Here is a 17,085-nt window from a genome sequence, read left to right as displayed (position 1 = left end):
AAGAACTGAATCCGAATATGCATGGAGATTTGTGCGAACTTGATCTACACGAATTTTAGATTTTTCTTTTCAAATTTTGATGCAAATCAGACAGATCTAATGAAAACATCATACCGAATTTGATCATGTGACCATCGAATTAAATGCCTCTCGTTCTCATAATATGATTATGTTCCATTTTGCTGTAAAGACAGAGATCGATGAAGTCAAATCCTGAGCGTTGGATCGTGATCATGTTCCATAGTGGCGACTGACAGGGCCACGGGGGCCTTTAGAAGTGTATAACTTAAACAAAATGATATGCGTTTCTAGGAAACGCAAAAACGGATGGAACAATCATTTTCTTTTATTAATAAAATGTAGCGAGTCGTAAACAAGTTCATCTTTGACTTGCTACACAAATAACCTCATAAACTTTAGACAGCCACAAAAGAAAACTCCCGTCAGTTATAAATTTCTTTCCACTCGGCAAACTTCTTCTTCTCTCTCTCTCTCTTTGCTTCTTTCTCTTTTGGCTCTTTCTTTCCCTCAATCTCCATTCTCGTGCCCTTCAACCTATCTCCATGGTGAATACGCTATCCACTTTCCCTGACACACCCTGTTACAATCTGAAATTGCAAAAAAGGGACCCAACTGTAAAATATTCTCACTTATTAAGAGTTCCAAGCTACCAAGAGTGCCATAAAACATATAAGAGAGCCAAGAGGCAGTGCCACGTGGCTTATTACCGTTGCCTTTTCAGACCCATATATATATATATATAATTTCTAGTAGAGAAAGAGAGAGAGAGAGAGAGAGAGAGAGAGAGAGAGAGAGAGAGTATTAGGAGTAAATGAAGGAGGTTCAGCTGTGCTAGCTTTTGGTGCGGCACATAGAATCATATATTTATAATATAACAAGGTATGTATGTATGTATGTATTTTGATAATAAAGAAAACAAGCTAGCTAGGAGATAAAAATAATTGAAGTCTTGATTTCTTGTAACTTGTTTGTTGGGTTTTCAATCAGAACAATTTGAAAGGGAAAGAAAGAAAGAAAAGGGAGATAATTAGAAAGAGATGGCTACCAAGAAATCAAATCTGCAGTGTTTTCTGTATAACGTCACACCTTCAGTAGACTCACATTTCCTTTTCAAGGTATCTCTATCTCTTTCCCCCTTAAATAGATATAGCTTTCTATAAGAGTTTGTGAATTGATCTCTAAATTCTAGAGTCAACTATTCATCGAGTATGATTTTATACAATTTTTACAATAGAATCTATAAGAAATCCAGGGTATTTTCTTTTATTTTTTTTTTCAATGACAGCACGCAGAACATCGTACTTAACCTAAACTAGGGTAATAACTTTCTGTAGCTCATGTTTGCACTTTGCACTTTTGGAAGGAAATTAATATATGAGATAAGTATGACCTAGAATTAAAAAAAAAAAAAAATCAAATTATTACTTACTACATATTCTTATCAATTAATTAAAACTAGATAAATTTTATGGTGCAAATGCAATGAATCAGAGAAGAACCTACTTTTTTTCACCACATGATATATTTTTTCTTTTTGGTAATTTTTGACTTGTTAAAAATATCAAATGCAGTCGCCTTATTACAACTATGGGAGCTCAAGTAGGAACTGGTGGCCGGATAATAAGAACTGTGTCGAGTACTTCACACTGTCTGACCTGTGGGACTCTCTCTATGAATGGAGTGCCTATGGTGCCAGTACAAATGTTGTGCTTCCCAATGGTGAAACCTTAGTACAATACTTCGCGCCATATCTATCTGCAGTTCAATTGTACACCAATGAAATGTGCATGTTACCGGCAAGGTTATTCACATATATATAGTTATGTACTTATTTTCAAGTCTTTTGATTTGAATGATGTTTGAATAAAAGGATGAGAAATAACCTTATAAAGGGAGGGTCCTTGCAAGTTGATTATAATGCTAATGCTGCTGTTTGTTTCACAATTGCTCCTTTTCTTTAGGAAGCTAATTATAGATGTATATTTTTTGTTAATGTGTGCACATGTTTGGGATGCAGGAATGTTGCTCTGCAAAATGGGATGTACTGGTATGGAAATGAATATTACAACCAAGATCTATATCAACCTTGGAACACATTGTCGCTGGAGTCGATGTTCAGCAAAATGAATTTAGGCGATGCAGAGAACAATTTAGGCTGCAAGTACTTTGAATATTTTGAAATGTCTTCCCCTTATACAAGGATGCCCCTTGTGGACAAGGTATATATTATCTAGTATTTCATGTTTAGTGCATGAATTCTCAAAATTTTGTAATTTTTTTAAATTAATTTGGTGGGTTTTCTCCTAGGTTCAAGAGTTAGGTCAGAACTTCCCGGGCTTAAAATCTCTGAAAAGCATCGAGCTTACTCCAGCGAGCTGGATGTCAATTTCTTGGTATGATTGATTTAATTTTCCATAAGAGTGTTATGTTATCAGGATGCATTCTTATAAATGGATACATTCACAGTAATTGTGTAATCTTGGTAGGCCATTGTTGGAGCATTATATTATGAAAAATTGTAGTCTTCCATTTTAGTCTCTGCAAGATAATTAAAAGATAAAGCCCAGCTACAACTTAGCAAAAAAATTCAAATAGTTTCACCTTAATTAAAAAAAATTGGAAAACATTTTTCTGCATCATCCGCAAAGTATTATTGCGAAAAGCAATTTCCGCAAAGTAATCTTGCGAAAAAACGATCCTTTTTTTATTTGAGGAAAGTTGGTAAACAAGCCTTTGTCTTGAAATAGAGATTCGTATATAGCCATCCAGTGAAAGTGGATTTCGTAAAGTATTTTTGCGAAAAGCGATTTTCACTAGCAATTAACACGTTATGCGTACAAATAGCCTCAGTTTGAGAACTTGAACAATTGATTTTTTGGAAATCATAACTGTTAGGAACAGGACGTACCTGTTGCACCTGTTAGGAAGTCATAACTTAATCGTTACACTGTGCAACCACATCACCTGTTGCACCTGTTAGGAACAGCAACAGGATAACTAGCAAATTAATTACCAGTCTTTCATGCATATGGAAACACATAACAAGTTCATGATGGTCTTGCTCTCTTGCTAGCTATCTAATAGTTTGTTAATTAAAATCATTTTTTTTTGTGATGGCCTTTTGAAAATTTTCATCTCTTCTATAATCTTCAGGTATCCCATTTATACAATTCCAGCACAGTTGGACAGAGACAACTATAGTACATGTTTTCTAACTTATCACAGCCTTTGCCCTTCACAAGGTAAGTTTTATTCTTTATTAATTTCCCTTTTTTTATGGAATATTAATTTCCTTTGTAATAAAGATTGAAATTTTATCATTCACATGCATGCATGCTCTAACATATGTAAGCTTTTTAACTCCTTTCCATAACCCCACAAATAAGTGAAATACTTATTATCAGGGGCTGGCTGATCTATAGTCAAGTTAGGAAATGCTTAGTTACAACATGATTTTAAATTTTTTTAGTCATATGTATATTGAAATTTAATTTAACTTTCTTATTTTCAATGTTTTTATATAGTTCAGCTTCCTCATAAAATACTAAATGTGTGATTGTAATTTAATTAGTGGTTAAAATTGTACTTTCTGATTGTGGAGACTTGAGTTTAAATTACTAAACAATATTATATTCCAGATGATACCCGTGAGACTTTGAAGGACAGCAAAAGCGACGAGTTGCCACCAAACCGAAACAAAGGAAAACAGAAAGATGAGTTCATGACCATCTCTCTGCCTCCTTTCGCATTGGCGAGTCATAAGGTGAATGGAGCTCTCTGGAATAATCCAGAGACTGGTGACGGTGCCCTTGCTGAAACCCTCCTTTGTGCTGCCGGCGACTGGCTGCGCCAGGTCCAGACTCAACACCATGACTTCAACTTCTTCATCACCCATTGAAAACCTAATTTTTCAGAATCAGTTCTGGGGTTCTTGCATCCCTCCGTCAAAAACAATTCAATAACAAATTTCATTATAACATTTTCTGGATTGTTGAAATTTTGAACCTTAAATTGTAATGTGGAAGCTTCTATTGAGCTTCTAATTAATGAAGTTTTGTTAGACTTGTATATTGTGGTAAGTACTAAGTAGTATTGGTATTTTGGTAGTGCAAACAAACTGCAATTAATTTGGTGCTTTACATATTAGTTATGGTAGAAATGCATGCTGGCCATTACAGTAAGGCAAGCTAATGGCGATCAATGGTTTGACTAATATATAGTTCTCATTTTGCTACCTAGTGTTGCAAACAAATAATATATGGGAAGAAATTATTATTTTGTAGTAATGGAAGAGAAATTTTGAAGGGATCCAACATATTTGCTACTCTAGCATTGGTGTTGCACAATGGCATAGATATATATATATATACTAAGCACAAAGTCCATAGCACAGGTGTTGATATATAAATCCCATTATTACAGGAAAATTCACGCATAGTATATATAGGATACAACATACATTTATCAATACCGCAAAGACCGTCTCAACTCTCAAGCAGTATTGTATCTATCTAGGATACTGGTACAACATGCATATAAGGTTGGCACCGTACTACGAAAGGTGGAAACAAGAACAGCGCAAGTGAAATTCTAGAAGGGATGGATTGATGGTCATTCTCTTATATATAGCTTAATCTTTGGCAACAGAACAAATTAATTAAGGACTTAATTATTTGATTTTTTTTTTTTCAAAATTTTGGTGAGATACCTCGATCGGTTTGTCCTACCCAGTACCCACAAGTTCATATAGTTGGAAACTATATATTGCATATATATATATATATATATATATAGGAGTTGGCTACGGTGCTAAAGTGAAGCCAGATTGAGAGTAATCCAATTCCAATCTTAAGCAGAAATAAATTGAAGTTCCATATATAAGATTAGGATAACTGAATATATATTTGCATATTTTAATTCTTGTGGTACCATAATCTAACAAATATACATGAAATAAAATAAAAAATTTTATTACCATTACCATCCATACCATGAGTTCAAATTCATACATAATTAATATTATACAGTAATAGTAACACTGACAGGCAAATCCACAGAGGGGTCCATTCCAGCCCATGGGCTTTCAAATAAAGCCCATTGACTTAATCTACTAACAGGAAATAGTTGTTTCTCATGATTAAAGCGATGGATTATAAATTTAGATGCTTTTATTAAAAACAATGAAAAAAGATTTCAACAAATTTCATCTCCATCAGAATACTGGCAAGTCCGATTCAAATTAGAATTCACGGGATCCCTTTAATATTCATGCATATTTTGATCGGGCAGTCTGAATCCAAACTCAAAGTTTGAGGTACTTTTTAAGAGGTTCGTGCATAGAAGAGGCTTCGAGTTTTTCTTTATTTCTCATGTCATTTTTTTACAACCAATGTTGTGTTATTGTTCGAGAGCCGCAAGTTTCTCCAGCGGTCTAGGCCTTTCCGGGACATACGTCGGCAAATCATTCAAGGATCCTGCGGTCGGAACTCTCATATAATAAATGCTATTGTTCTCTTTCTTTGCTTTCTCAAGTTGTGAATTCATGTTGTTCTTTAGTTGTGATATGACACCGATGTGAGAAGACGAAGCACCTTTGATGACGGTTCTCTTTGTGCTGCTAAGGCGGTCAATGCCCATCTGTAATCGTGCGATTTCTTCTCCAATTTGATCATTTTTATGGAGATGTAGAGAGTAATGGTAGTAAGATTCAGCGTAGAACTGTGAGGCTTTGAGTTGTATATGTACAAACCATCCCTTGTCAAAGTGTTGATTTAGTGGTGCGGTGTTTAGTGCTTGGAAAACCTCTTCGTAGTATAAACCGACCTATTCAAGTAAACAAAAAATATTTGATAAAAGAAATTTAATTATTGTCTAGCTTCTTTTTGTTGATTTTTGTGGATTTTCTGTAGAAGTATTTTTGAGGTAGTCCTTTTATTAATTAATATTATAGAGGCAGATTTATAAAGAATGGATCAATTGATCTTTATTATTTAGAAAAAAAAATGTATTATTTTCTATATAATTTATAGTAAACTGTTATGGTCCTCTAAGATTAATCCTCATTCTCTATTAGAAGAATTTATATGATTGACTTAAATAGTTCGAAAATCTGGCTTCACTCCTGAATATTATAGTCCGAATCACTGAACATGATATTCAATTAAAATGTGCTTGGAGATCAAATTTTATATTTTTTTTGGTAACTTTTTACTATTTTTTTTAGATAGGTAGAAAATCATTGTTTGTTAGATGGTTTGCAATTTTGTACTTATTTAAAACAAAGTAAAAAAAAATTTAAAATATATAAAAATTTAGTTTCAAAGCACATTTTATTACATAGATCATGTTAAACGACTCAGTGTTTGAACTTTAAAAACAGCATATAAATGTGAGACATGAGGTGTGAGGCTTTCGAAATAAATATTGTATGCAACATGTTATGAACTAAATACTTCAAATTGAGAAAAAGAAATCTAAAGAAAGAGGGAAAACAGAAAAAAAAATATATATATATATATATATATATATATATTTTATAAAGCGAAAAAAGAAAAACTATTACCTGCCTTGCAGCCTTTGAGCAATTAGTAGCCGATATACCGGCGATAACCGCCCGATTAAAAACGCACTCTTGCGCTTGCGCAACCATGAGCGTCTCCAGCATGCTCACACATTCCCTCGAAACATCAACCGATTCACCTCCCCCAAATGTCTCTCTTAAATACCGAAATGCTGCTGCTGCACTCTGAAATGCTTTGGATGCCTTGGTCAACCCGTCAACTGTGCCCTGGTTTTCTGCAGCTCCCATCTGCGAGTATACTGCACCTACATTGAACACAACCGCAACTTTCTCTGAACCAATTGAGGTGTGGGAGTGCTTCTTTAATGGCTTGAAGGAGTCTTGCCAGGTGAAATGAAGGGACTGAAGGTGGGACCGCTCAAGCGCCATGGTGTAATGGGGCATTATTTTGCCAAGGGAATGGAAGTATGAGTACCATTTGTCGAGGCGGCTTTCGAAGCAAACAGTTGTTGGTATGGAGGAGGTGGTCTGAGTAAGTCTGAATTGAAAATTTAGGAGAGCAGAGAGCTCCTGATCGGCTTTTGCCGTGCATCCGGCATATGATGTCGGGCATGGCACTTTCTCTTGGATTGATAGCATTGGAAATGGCAGTTGGTTTCCTTTTGTTTCTGGTATACTAATTGCAAGAAAAAGAAAGATTTCAACAGTTTTTAAGTAGGAAAATTGATGAAGAATTGATGGGAGGAAATTTCCAAGTAGCATCAGATAAAATATAAAGTGAGTTTAGATACTCCATATATATATTATTTAATTTGTTTCTTTCCTTTCCTTTGATTTAAAGAATACATATACATAGTTTAGTTTAGTTGCCATTGACAAACTAATGAATAGTTAAATGAATAAAAAATACAAGTGGGTTTTTTCAGTTTTAACGAATTTGTTCGGGAAATAAATCTGCTACGATTCCAACAAGAATTGTAGGACCCTGCCAATCAATATTTTAGAATGCACGAATCCCAAAAGCTGTTGGTTTTTATGCACGAATCTCGAAATAAATAAGTGGTTGGATTTGGAAAAGCAGGTTACTACAATTCTTTAGAATCATAGCAGATTTATTTCCGTGCAAGTGAGCTGGCAGAGGCCCACACGCCATTGCAGCAGTCAAATATGTTGACAAAGTCTTTTCTTTGCTGAAATGTTAGTTGCTTCTGTATTTTATTTTATTTTATTTTATTTTTCTCTCTTTTTTTTCTGGTGCACAGTGTACCGCATGAAACATTCTAAAATTTGCGCGTCGTGACTGATGAACAAGTCACAACAGCCCCCCTCTCTCTGATATTTAGGATTTAGGATAGAGATGACGGAATCATCTCATTCGAGAGGCAAGAAAAGGAGTCTGATGCTGATATATGCAACTTCTATTCAATTCATCCGACTAGGCATAATGCTTTTCCAGTGAAGATATTTTATTTACGTTTTTTTCTTTAATTGTTTCAGTAACGTCACTAATTACATGAACCTTGAATTATAGAATGACCTTCCTTACATTTAGTAATACTTCAATGACTCCTCGGATGGTAAGGGCATAATTTCCAAACTAGGTATTGTATGGATTTATTTCAAAGTGTAACAAAAAGAAGTTGCATGGCTTGCGAAGTTGTGTAGCTCGCGAAGTGCTTCCCTTCTTTGCGTAGCGAATCTGAGTTCTTCCCTCCAATGTGTGGTACCAATACACACACTCCACAATATGAGTTCGTCCCTCCATGTGATCATGTATTCATGTTAGAATGACTATGGATGTCATTTTCCTTTTAACTGAAATTCTGACCAGTACATACTGGTACAGGTACACAACCCAAAGGGTATTTTGTAGTTAGTTATGCCAGTACCAACATTAGATATTAAACAAGAAAAGAGAAATATTTAAAATGAGTAACTTAAAAAGGGCTAAATAATTGAGAAAAAAGTAAACAAAAACAAAAGTTGCTTTATAGCCAAGCAGTTTGTGCAGGGAGCGAAGCTGTATTGAGGGATGGTAATTGTTAAACATAACATAGAGAGAATTTAATTGCTTTAAAAGCCTTGGTTTTATTTGCACTTAATCATATACTTGACAGGTTGTGGTTATGAAATGCTGTCAATTGAAGTAAGCGGCGGCTGTATGTGTGTTTCTTGTGAGCGTATAAATTATGCAAAGCATGGATTACTGCACTTCCACCACCATAGTGCGTGGATCTTTAGCTCAAATATTTGAACAAGAGTCCCTGAATTTTCAGGGGGATGATGGTTCAAATCCATCAAGATCCTTGTATAATACGTAATTTGATTATAAGTGTGCTTTACTGGCACATGGTGATACTGAGTTCCTTGAAATTTAGATGATTAAACGTCATTTATGGTCTAAAATTTATAATTAACATTAATCAGGTATCACTTTACCTCAGTTGTGAAAACGTATGCTGTTAAAGGTGGTTTAATTTTGGGCGAAGACCGGTACCGTCAGGCAGTATCAGAAACGAAATGCATGGTTATGGATGATTCTCTCAAAAATCAAATTGTGAACTCATATTTCTTGCTTGAATTATATATATTTGTTTGTTGTATCCATGCTGGCACCTGTATCAGTTGATACCATGCCCGCCTGAACAGTGGTACAAGGTTTAAAAGTTTGATTAAGATTTCAGAGCTGTTTTGTGGACTTTTGTGATTTCCTCTTTTGAGAGGGATTAAATTGGAAATTTTGTTCATCTGACTGCCTCGGCTGAGAAAAGAAATTTCTAGCAATTTCAGCGTTCTTTGAAATTTGAAATCTTAAGTGCTATATATCTCGATTTTGATTCATAATATTCAGTACAAAAGAAATTCCTAAATTTGATCCTGAATTGACTTTTTTAGGAGAAAGGGGTGTTATTTGATGCGCTGAATCTAACATGTGCAGACGGTGATTCAAATGAAGATGAAGTGGTTCTTTCTGGCTCTATAAGAAATGAAAAGAAAAAAAGATAATGCAATTTTTGCGTTGTTTTAACACCAGTATTCTCCCATATTTCGCATCAGAGTGAGGGTCCACGAGATGAGGGCTGGCATGGAGATTTCTTATGTTGACTTGTGATTTAGGGAGCGAGTGATTTGTGATTTCTCAGCAGGATAAACCGATAAAGCAATTAGAAGAATAAAATTAAATGGACTGGACACTCTGTTTAAAAGTAAGGTATAACGGTCAATTAAAAATTGAAAATAATTAAATAAAGATAAAATAATTAAATGGAGATAGAAGAAAGAAAGTATTTTTTTGGTGGGCATATTGGATATTATAGTGATTTTATGGGGATATTGGCAATTTCAAAATTTTGGATTTGTACACTGGAAATTTTCCCTTTTTTTGTTTTAATTTACGAGGTTGCTAGGTAAGTGCATATTACTTGAAGAAATAAATTACTAGTATATTCGGAAGTTTAATGTCCAAAATATATTTTTCTCCGAAAATAAAAAGGAAATAAATATTATATGTAGCCTCCAATTTCTCGTGTCTAAACAATTTCCAATTATTTTTTATCAGCTTCTTGAAAAAACTGATTAATAATTAAGTGTATTAACAAAATAGCCAAACAAGCATTGATGCAATACTTAAGTATGCATTAAATAATACTTAAGTATGCAATAAATAATATTTAAATGAGGGTTTAAATGTCTTCCTTTTTGTACCTCTATCATGTCTTTTTTTTTTTTAAACTTTAATAACTTAAAATATTAAACTCAGATATCAATATAAAACATGTAGATTTATTCTATATCATTTTATCTAAGAATATATAAATAATTTACGCCATTTTGATTTTGTTTTAATCGGTATCAAGAGCTTAAAAAAATATATTGATATGGACAACTTCAAGATAGAGATTTTTAAACTTATTGATTCATATAAAATCAAAATCCAAAAGTGATAAATTTTGATGTACATATATTATATAGAAAAAATAATGCAGATCATATCTAACGTTTTACTTTGACATATAAGTTTTAAATTTTTTATTATTAAATGTTAAAAAAATAGAAGTATAACGGAGACACAAAAAATGAAGACATTTGAAAGCATCATCTATTTATATATGTATTTTAAAAAAAATTAAAACGAATTTGACACCTATCCATTACTATGTTCTAACTGAAATTAACAAGTATGCATTTACGTAGTAGATAGATATACATTGACACAATAGACAATCTTTATTCTAAGATGCGTAAAAATAATTAAAATGAATGTTTAAAATATGAGTTCACTTATCATTACATATTTCCTTAAACACCGTTCTCTCTTTGGATTAAGTGAGAGAGCAGGATCCTAACAAATCCTCCCTAAGACCGACAAGCAAATAATTAATTTTAATAAAACAAATCAAAGTTTGACGTTGCAAGCAAGAACTAGTCACCACAAATTGGAATTCCGTATCTCAGCAAATTCCAATTGCTATGTCACCACAAAACTTATATTTTTTATATCCCCATCTGGCTCTACATTATCGTAATCTTTCATGTCGCCATCTCTCCCCACCTTATCATGGTACAATACACAAATTATTTAAGCAGTTTCATCTCTACCTTTCAGCATTTTTTCCAATTTGGGAAGTGTACCAGAAAGTTCCTTTCTTTTTCGAAAAAATGTACCAGTGGATGGGAATATTTTATTTTATTATAATTCAACGGGGTACATAAAACGATGATGAAAATGAGCAATGCTTCTATTATGTCTCTTTCTAAGATATTTTGCATGATAACTAAATGCAAATCATATAACATCAACTACAAAATACAACCTGCTTCCAAAATTGAATCTACCAATATCACAAAATTTTCCTCTAAATTACAACTATAGTTAAATTAAGCGGATATCTTTGCCTTCTTATTACGCCTCGGCTTCGGCTTCCTTTTCTTTCTTGACATGTTATTTTGTTCTTTCACATCATTGGATGCTATTTGCCGTTTGCTGTCTCCTCCCTCATCCGAGGGCAATTCTTTTTCGACATCTACTTCGTCTTCTTCATCTGAGCTCAAAACCAAGTCTTCTACTATATCATTCTCTTCATCGGCTTCTACATCATCTTCTCTCTGTTCGATACTTCTCTTTTTCTTATTCTTTTTCTTTTCTATATCAACCCTGCATTATAACAAAAAAATCAAGTCAGTCAGGCTTCCAATCCCACTTATCACAGATTTATTTCCAATTGGGATTTTATGAACTACATGTATTTGAATTCGCATCCTCTGACAGATCTCAAATTTTTAGTTGATCCGTGAAAAAATCAGACTGTTCAAATCCTTTCTGCACGAATCTCAAAGCACAATAATAATGACCACCTGCATTCAGAATAGGCACCCAAAAAAATTTAGCCCGGCTTTAGATAAACTGAAAATTTGAGATATCTCATAGGATACGGACTCCATATATTTAGGGCGCTTAGCTCAAAAAAAAAATAAAGAGGGGGGAGAAAGGGAGGGAGTGAGCAGCCACTGCCAAGGTTTCAGAGAGAGAGAGATACTTCCGCAAATATAAAGAGAAAAATATCCAAAATATTACTGAGATTTCTTCTTTTCAGGCAGCCATGATGAGCTGAAAGCTGCTTTGCCTTCCTCTTCATTCTCTTCATCATCTTCTGACAGGTTCTCAGCAAATACTGACGACTCAGCACCAACTATTACACTGTCATAAGAAAAGTTGAAAATATAAATAAAATATAATACAAAAAACACTTCAAGCAACAATTCAACTTGCTCAAGTATGTTGCATGTCTCATAAATAAATGAAAGACGCAAAATTACCTATTCTCAACCAATGAATCACGCATCAGTTGGGTCTTCTCTCGCAAACTCTTCACAAATGCTGAAAGAAGGCCCTCTCCATTTTCCTTTTCAGCCTAAAGAAACATTAAACAACTTAACATTAGTAAACTAAACCCCCTCGACCATCCACACTAACAAAGAGAAACAGAGACAGATGAGAGTACCTGAAGAAATTCCTCCACGGCAGGATCATTTGGTGAAAAATCAACACCCGCCCGTTTCGAAACGGTGAACTCAACATTGGCCTCAACCTATGATAGAGCATACAATGATAACCCATTTAAACAAATGACAAAAATAGGATAAAATCAAATTGGCCATGTTACTCTCTCCAAACTGTCCATCAAAACTTTTCTAAACAGTCAATATACTCCTGCCCCCCCCCCCCCCCCCCACAACCCAAAACACACACACCCCAAATAAAGAAAATGAATAAAATAGACAAATAAACTAACAGATATGTTGTGATTTTCTCAACCCATTATTTTGTTTCTAAAGAGTAAACTGCATACCTGACGAATGAGGTCTTTGATTTCTTTTCTGAAACGTTCAGCCTTGATGGTCTTAGAAAAGGACTTCAGGCGAACAAGAGGTATAGACGATAATTCAAAGAAGGAAACAGAGTAACTCCACTGAGAGAGATGCTGTGCCAGCTCCTCTATAATAGCATGAATGCATGCCTCCTGAAATGATCTTGTCTTTACTGTATTCTTGTCTACCTGTAAAAGAAAAAAGTATTACAACGGTCTGCAATATTACTCATTTATTCAATTTATATTTTTAGGATATGTTTTATGTATATGGAATGCAACTATGTGGCACTTATTAGGTAAAGAAAACCAATTGGCATAAATCAATACATGTCAGTGCCTAAAAAGTGAACGATAAAAACAGAGAATAACCTGTTTAACACTAAGTAGATTGATTGCTTTACCAACCCCACCTGTTGGTGCGTTCCTTAGCTCCTTCATCTCCAGCATGTCAAGAAGGAGAGATGAAACCGGTATGAACGTACCAGTTGCAGAAGCAATACGGTTGAGCATACGAATGCACCTGAGTCTTAGAGGAAAGTACCGCACTGTTGGTACCAAGGTGGCTACCCCTTGTATTATTTGAGTTAGTGGGTATGCAAGGGGCTTGAAATCGGTATCTGAATTGTATGTACAAATCACACTTGTCCAGAGCTCAAGGCAAAATATGTACTGCCAGTCATATACCTTTTGGTAGGCTTTCTGAAAGTAATAGTGAAAATATTATCTTCTGTCTATACTCCTTGTGAGCTTTTTTGATATTTAGTGGTGTCCATTTTGAAAACCTCATTTTGTTTATTTCTATGAACATCAATAAAAAAATGAAAGAAATACAGCCCTCAACCTCCCCCCCCCCCCCCCCCCCCCCCCAAGAAAATTTAGATGTGTCTTTCATGCCCCTTGTTTCCCAGTTTCGGCACAAGAATGAGCAAATCAGGCTTTTTCGAATTTGATACAATGACGTGAAAAAAAAAATCCTATGAATTACATATATCCCTAGTATAAAATAAAAATTAAAAAAAGAACTGCAGGTATGATTGTTTACCAAGTATGCATATATTATATATACAAATTATGGAGATAAAAAGCCCACCTCCATTTGATTTTTATTAGGCTTGCTTTCTCTATCTTTCTTTCCTTTCCTTTTCTCATTTACGACCTAGATACAAGCAAATTTGAAATAATTAGATGAAAATGATTGCCCTTATACACTCCAAAATAATAAAGACATCATACCCGTGACTTAATACATGGTAACAGAATGTATGAGTAATGTAGTTAAGCTACTAATATGCATCAAAGTACCAGTTCATAAATAATTGTTAGTATGAAATCGTACCTGTCATCATTTCAGTAAGAAATTTCAATTTATTACTATTTATACTGTAATTTGTATGTTGCAATTTATGCATAGATTATTTTACTCTCTTTTTTAACATTGACATTATTAATCTGAAAACCAAAGAAAACCATGTCTAGATTTATTAAATGGTATCTATTATCTGTAGTAGCCACAAAGGGTTGTACGCCATTGAAAACAAATTTCATCTTTAGTGCAGAATTATTTTAAACTTATAAAGAAAGGTCAAAAACCAAAAAAATGCACTTATACCTTTGGTCCCTTCTCAGTAAGGACACCACGAAGAACAGTTGCCATCTGTCTTATAAAAAGAAAGGCCAGCTGGTAAACAGCTGGCGGATCCACACCACACATCTCCGTCATACAATTTCCGAGAAACTGAATTTGCTGTAGCTTGGACATGCTAACCGATTTAGAAAGCTTGCAATTCATGATATAGGCCTTGTACACACCCCTAAGGCACATGTCAAGGCAATCAGAACCTAGCCGCACACACAGATCTCGAAGGAAGAGAAATGACATCACTGTAAGTGATCCTCTTCCAGTTCCCCATGTATGAATTATAACCTGTAGATATGGTACATTGCTGATTACTATAATGATTTTGGTAAAAACTACTCATAAGATAAACATCAAATGAGCTTCTACATTTTTATCAACAACTTGAGTCCTGACTGTACAAGTTTATGAAGAATACATATGAACAAATTGAATAAAAAAAATTCAGAGGCCTCTTTTGAATTTGAAAAAATAATCAAAGACATTATTGCCTAGCAAGTATTATCATACTAACCAATATTGGTACATCACAGCAGTCCAGAATAAAGCAGAACAAGCCATTCAAAAAGAAAAGGAAAGACAAGAAAAGTAAGCGTTGAACCGCTTAATATTATAGTGGTAACATTCTACTAACCTTAATATATTTTCTCAATAGAGACGGGAAGGCTGCTAAAAACACAGCCGAGGCCTTGACACGCTTAATTGTAAAAGAAATCATCTGTTCATCTGTCATCTGGTTCAGGATATGATATGCATTGCCAAGATACACCCGCATCAAGCCCCCATTGTCCTTCCAAGGCTTAGTAGTTGTCAGCTGAATAACCGTCTCCTTCTTGCCCCCAGTTTCAGGTGCTTTAAGAAGCGTGCGCAAGATCCCATCCATCTCATTTAATACAAACACCATCACCTTATTAAAGACAGCACTAGAAATGATACCTAACTTCTCGGAAGAATCATCGGTGTCTCCATCATCGTCCCCGTAATGGCAAGCGGCACGAAAGGCTTTCAGAAGGGATCTGATCGCTCTAATGCTCCCTCTAGATTTGATGTCACTGCACCATGAATCAACCATAGAGGTCGTGATGGGTTTGACATGTGGTTTCTTTTTTCCTTTTGCAGGTTGATCTAATTCAATATCTTCCTCCATATCAGTCTCCATATCCACCTAGAAACAGTAATTATGGAAATAGGCATCAGTGGATGCATTTTATTGAAGTTTCAAACCAGAAATGAGTTGTATTTACACTCACATCAGTATCTTCACCTTCATCTTTGAAATCCAGGAGCTCCTTATCAGTCTCTTTCAGGTACTTGTAGAAATCTGGGTCCTACGCAAAAATAAGAAATTTTTAAGCTGCTTAGTGCATAGAGAAGAAAAAAGTTGAACACATAATAAATAATCAACTGAGATAACAAAAGCACTTGATTATTTATTTATTTTTCTATATCTATGCAAGTTAAATACCTTGCTATGAATGTGCCAAAAATAAATTTCAGTATCTTGTAGCTTCACCTAACATCTTACATAGTATGGCAAATTGCCTTAAATGTCATAGTTAAATACTCTTCTCAAAACTAGTAAAATTTAAAAAAGAACAAACCTTTTCTTGAAGCAATTTAAGCTGTTGCTCATGTTGTTTGGCATTGGTTCCAGATACAATTTCTTCATTTTCCATGCCACTGATGTCTATAAACCCAAAAAAAAAATGCTAACCTCAAATCGAAACAAACAAATATAACCTCAATAATATGGAAATTACATTTCAATTTCAGATGGAAATGCAAAGACAAAGTTCCCCAGCACATAAACATTATTAACATTATTTCAATTTGGTTTGTCAAGCCTTCATCTATATCATAATCAATTATCATACAAGGCAGGTTACTCTGAAGGGAGAAACACTACCAATAATCTATTGTATGAAAAATAAAATAATAACAAAAACTCAGATTGATTATGCAACAGGAGGTCTCTCCATCCCGGACCTTTTACTTGGAAAGAAAAAGAAAAAAAAAAAAAGAGAATACCTGAGCCCTCTGAGTCTGACATGGTTGGCAGCGGAATCCAAGCTAGTACTGGAGTCTGAAAAATGAATAAATGATAAAAAAAAAAAAAAGGTAAGAAAAGGATGCACGGCCTAATTTGGCGAGACCGTGATGTTCCACGCAAGAACTCACCCGATAGAGAAAGTGGGATGGCGGGGCTTCGGACCTCAGGCGCGCGAAGGCGAGTTTGGAACAGCAGAGAACTAGACACTGGAAGAAGAGGAGGTGAGGCCGTGAGGGGGATGAGGGCAACTGGGAGAGGCGGGGAGAATTAGGGCTCAGAACTTCGACTAAGCCCTAAACCCTAAATCAAGTCGTGCCAGTTGCCACTCGACCGAACCAGAGAGAGTTGGCTTGTTTTCAGCTCGGTCCCATACTCCCATATGACGTATCGACTGAACCAGATCGAGTTGGCTCGTTTTCAGATCGGTCCGAGCGAGCGAACTTTTACCGAACTAGTTACGAGTCGATATGAGCTACTATATTTTTTC

At 34.8% G+C, this 17,085-nt stretch overlaps 3 protein-coding genes across 4 annotated transcripts; 1 reads left to right on the top strand and 2 right to left on the bottom strand.

The window, feature by feature from the left end:
* Nucleotides 1-301: 301 nt before the first annotated feature.
* On the top strand, nt 302-4,157 carry LOC144556957 (uncharacterized). The gene is made up of 7 exons (XM_078305470.1): nt 302-900; nt 1,009-1,136; nt 1,593-1,822; nt 2,039-2,240; nt 2,329-2,414; nt 3,175-3,263; nt 3,660-4,157. Exons 2-7 carry the CDS (start codon nt 1,059-1,061, stop codon nt 3,917-3,919), a joined length of 945 nt encoding a protein of 314 aa, XP_078161596.1. The 5' UTR covers nt 302-900; nt 1,009-1,058; the 3' UTR covers nt 3,920-4,157.
* A 1,261-nt stretch (nt 4,158-5,418) lies between these two features.
* LOC144557236 (vacuolar-sorting protein BRO1-like) lies at nt 5,419-7,314 on the bottom strand. The gene is made up of 2 exons (XM_078305781.1): nt 6,584-7,314; nt 5,419-5,844 (listed from the first exon to the last, which is right to left on the bottom strand). Exons 1-2 carry the CDS (start codon nt 7,301-7,303, stop codon nt 5,419-5,421), a joined length of 1,146 nt encoding a protein of 381 aa, XP_078161907.1. The 5' UTR covers nt 7,304-7,314.
* A 3,936-nt stretch (nt 7,315-11,250) lies between these two features.
* Nucleotides 11,251-16,945, bottom strand: LOC144556534 (Noc2p family). Of its 2 annotated transcripts, none has more exons than XM_078304912.1 (13): nt 16,727-16,945; nt 16,577-16,631; nt 16,150-16,235; nt 15,799-15,876; nt 15,183-15,713; nt 14,522-14,836; nt 14,003-14,068; nt 13,282-13,611; nt 12,892-13,098; nt 12,544-12,630; nt 12,359-12,453; nt 12,117-12,239; nt 11,251-11,696 (listed from the first exon to the last, which is right to left on the bottom strand). In XM_078304912.1, the coding sequence occupies exons 2-13, from the start codon at nt 16,596-16,598 to the stop codon at nt 11,420-11,422; spliced, it is 2,217 nt and encodes a 738-aa protein (XP_078161038.1). In that variant the 5' UTR covers nt 16,599-16,631; nt 16,727-16,945; the 3' UTR covers nt 11,251-11,419. The 2 variants fall into 2 exon arrangements, with proteins under 2 accessions (XP_078161038.1, XP_078161039.1); XM_078304913.1 differs by having other exon boundaries at nt 16,761-16,886.
* Between the last annotated feature and the right edge of the window lie 140 nt (nt 16,946-17,085).

This window comes from Carex rostrata, chromosome 7 (genome assembly GCF_964058835.1).
Source record: "Carex rostrata chromosome 7, lpCarRost1.2, whole genome shotgun sequence".
NCBI classification, from domain to species: Eukaryota; Viridiplantae; Streptophyta; class Magnoliopsida; order Poales; family Cyperaceae; genus Carex; species Carex rostrata.
This window is presented reverse-complemented; position numbering and strand designations above follow the sequence as displayed.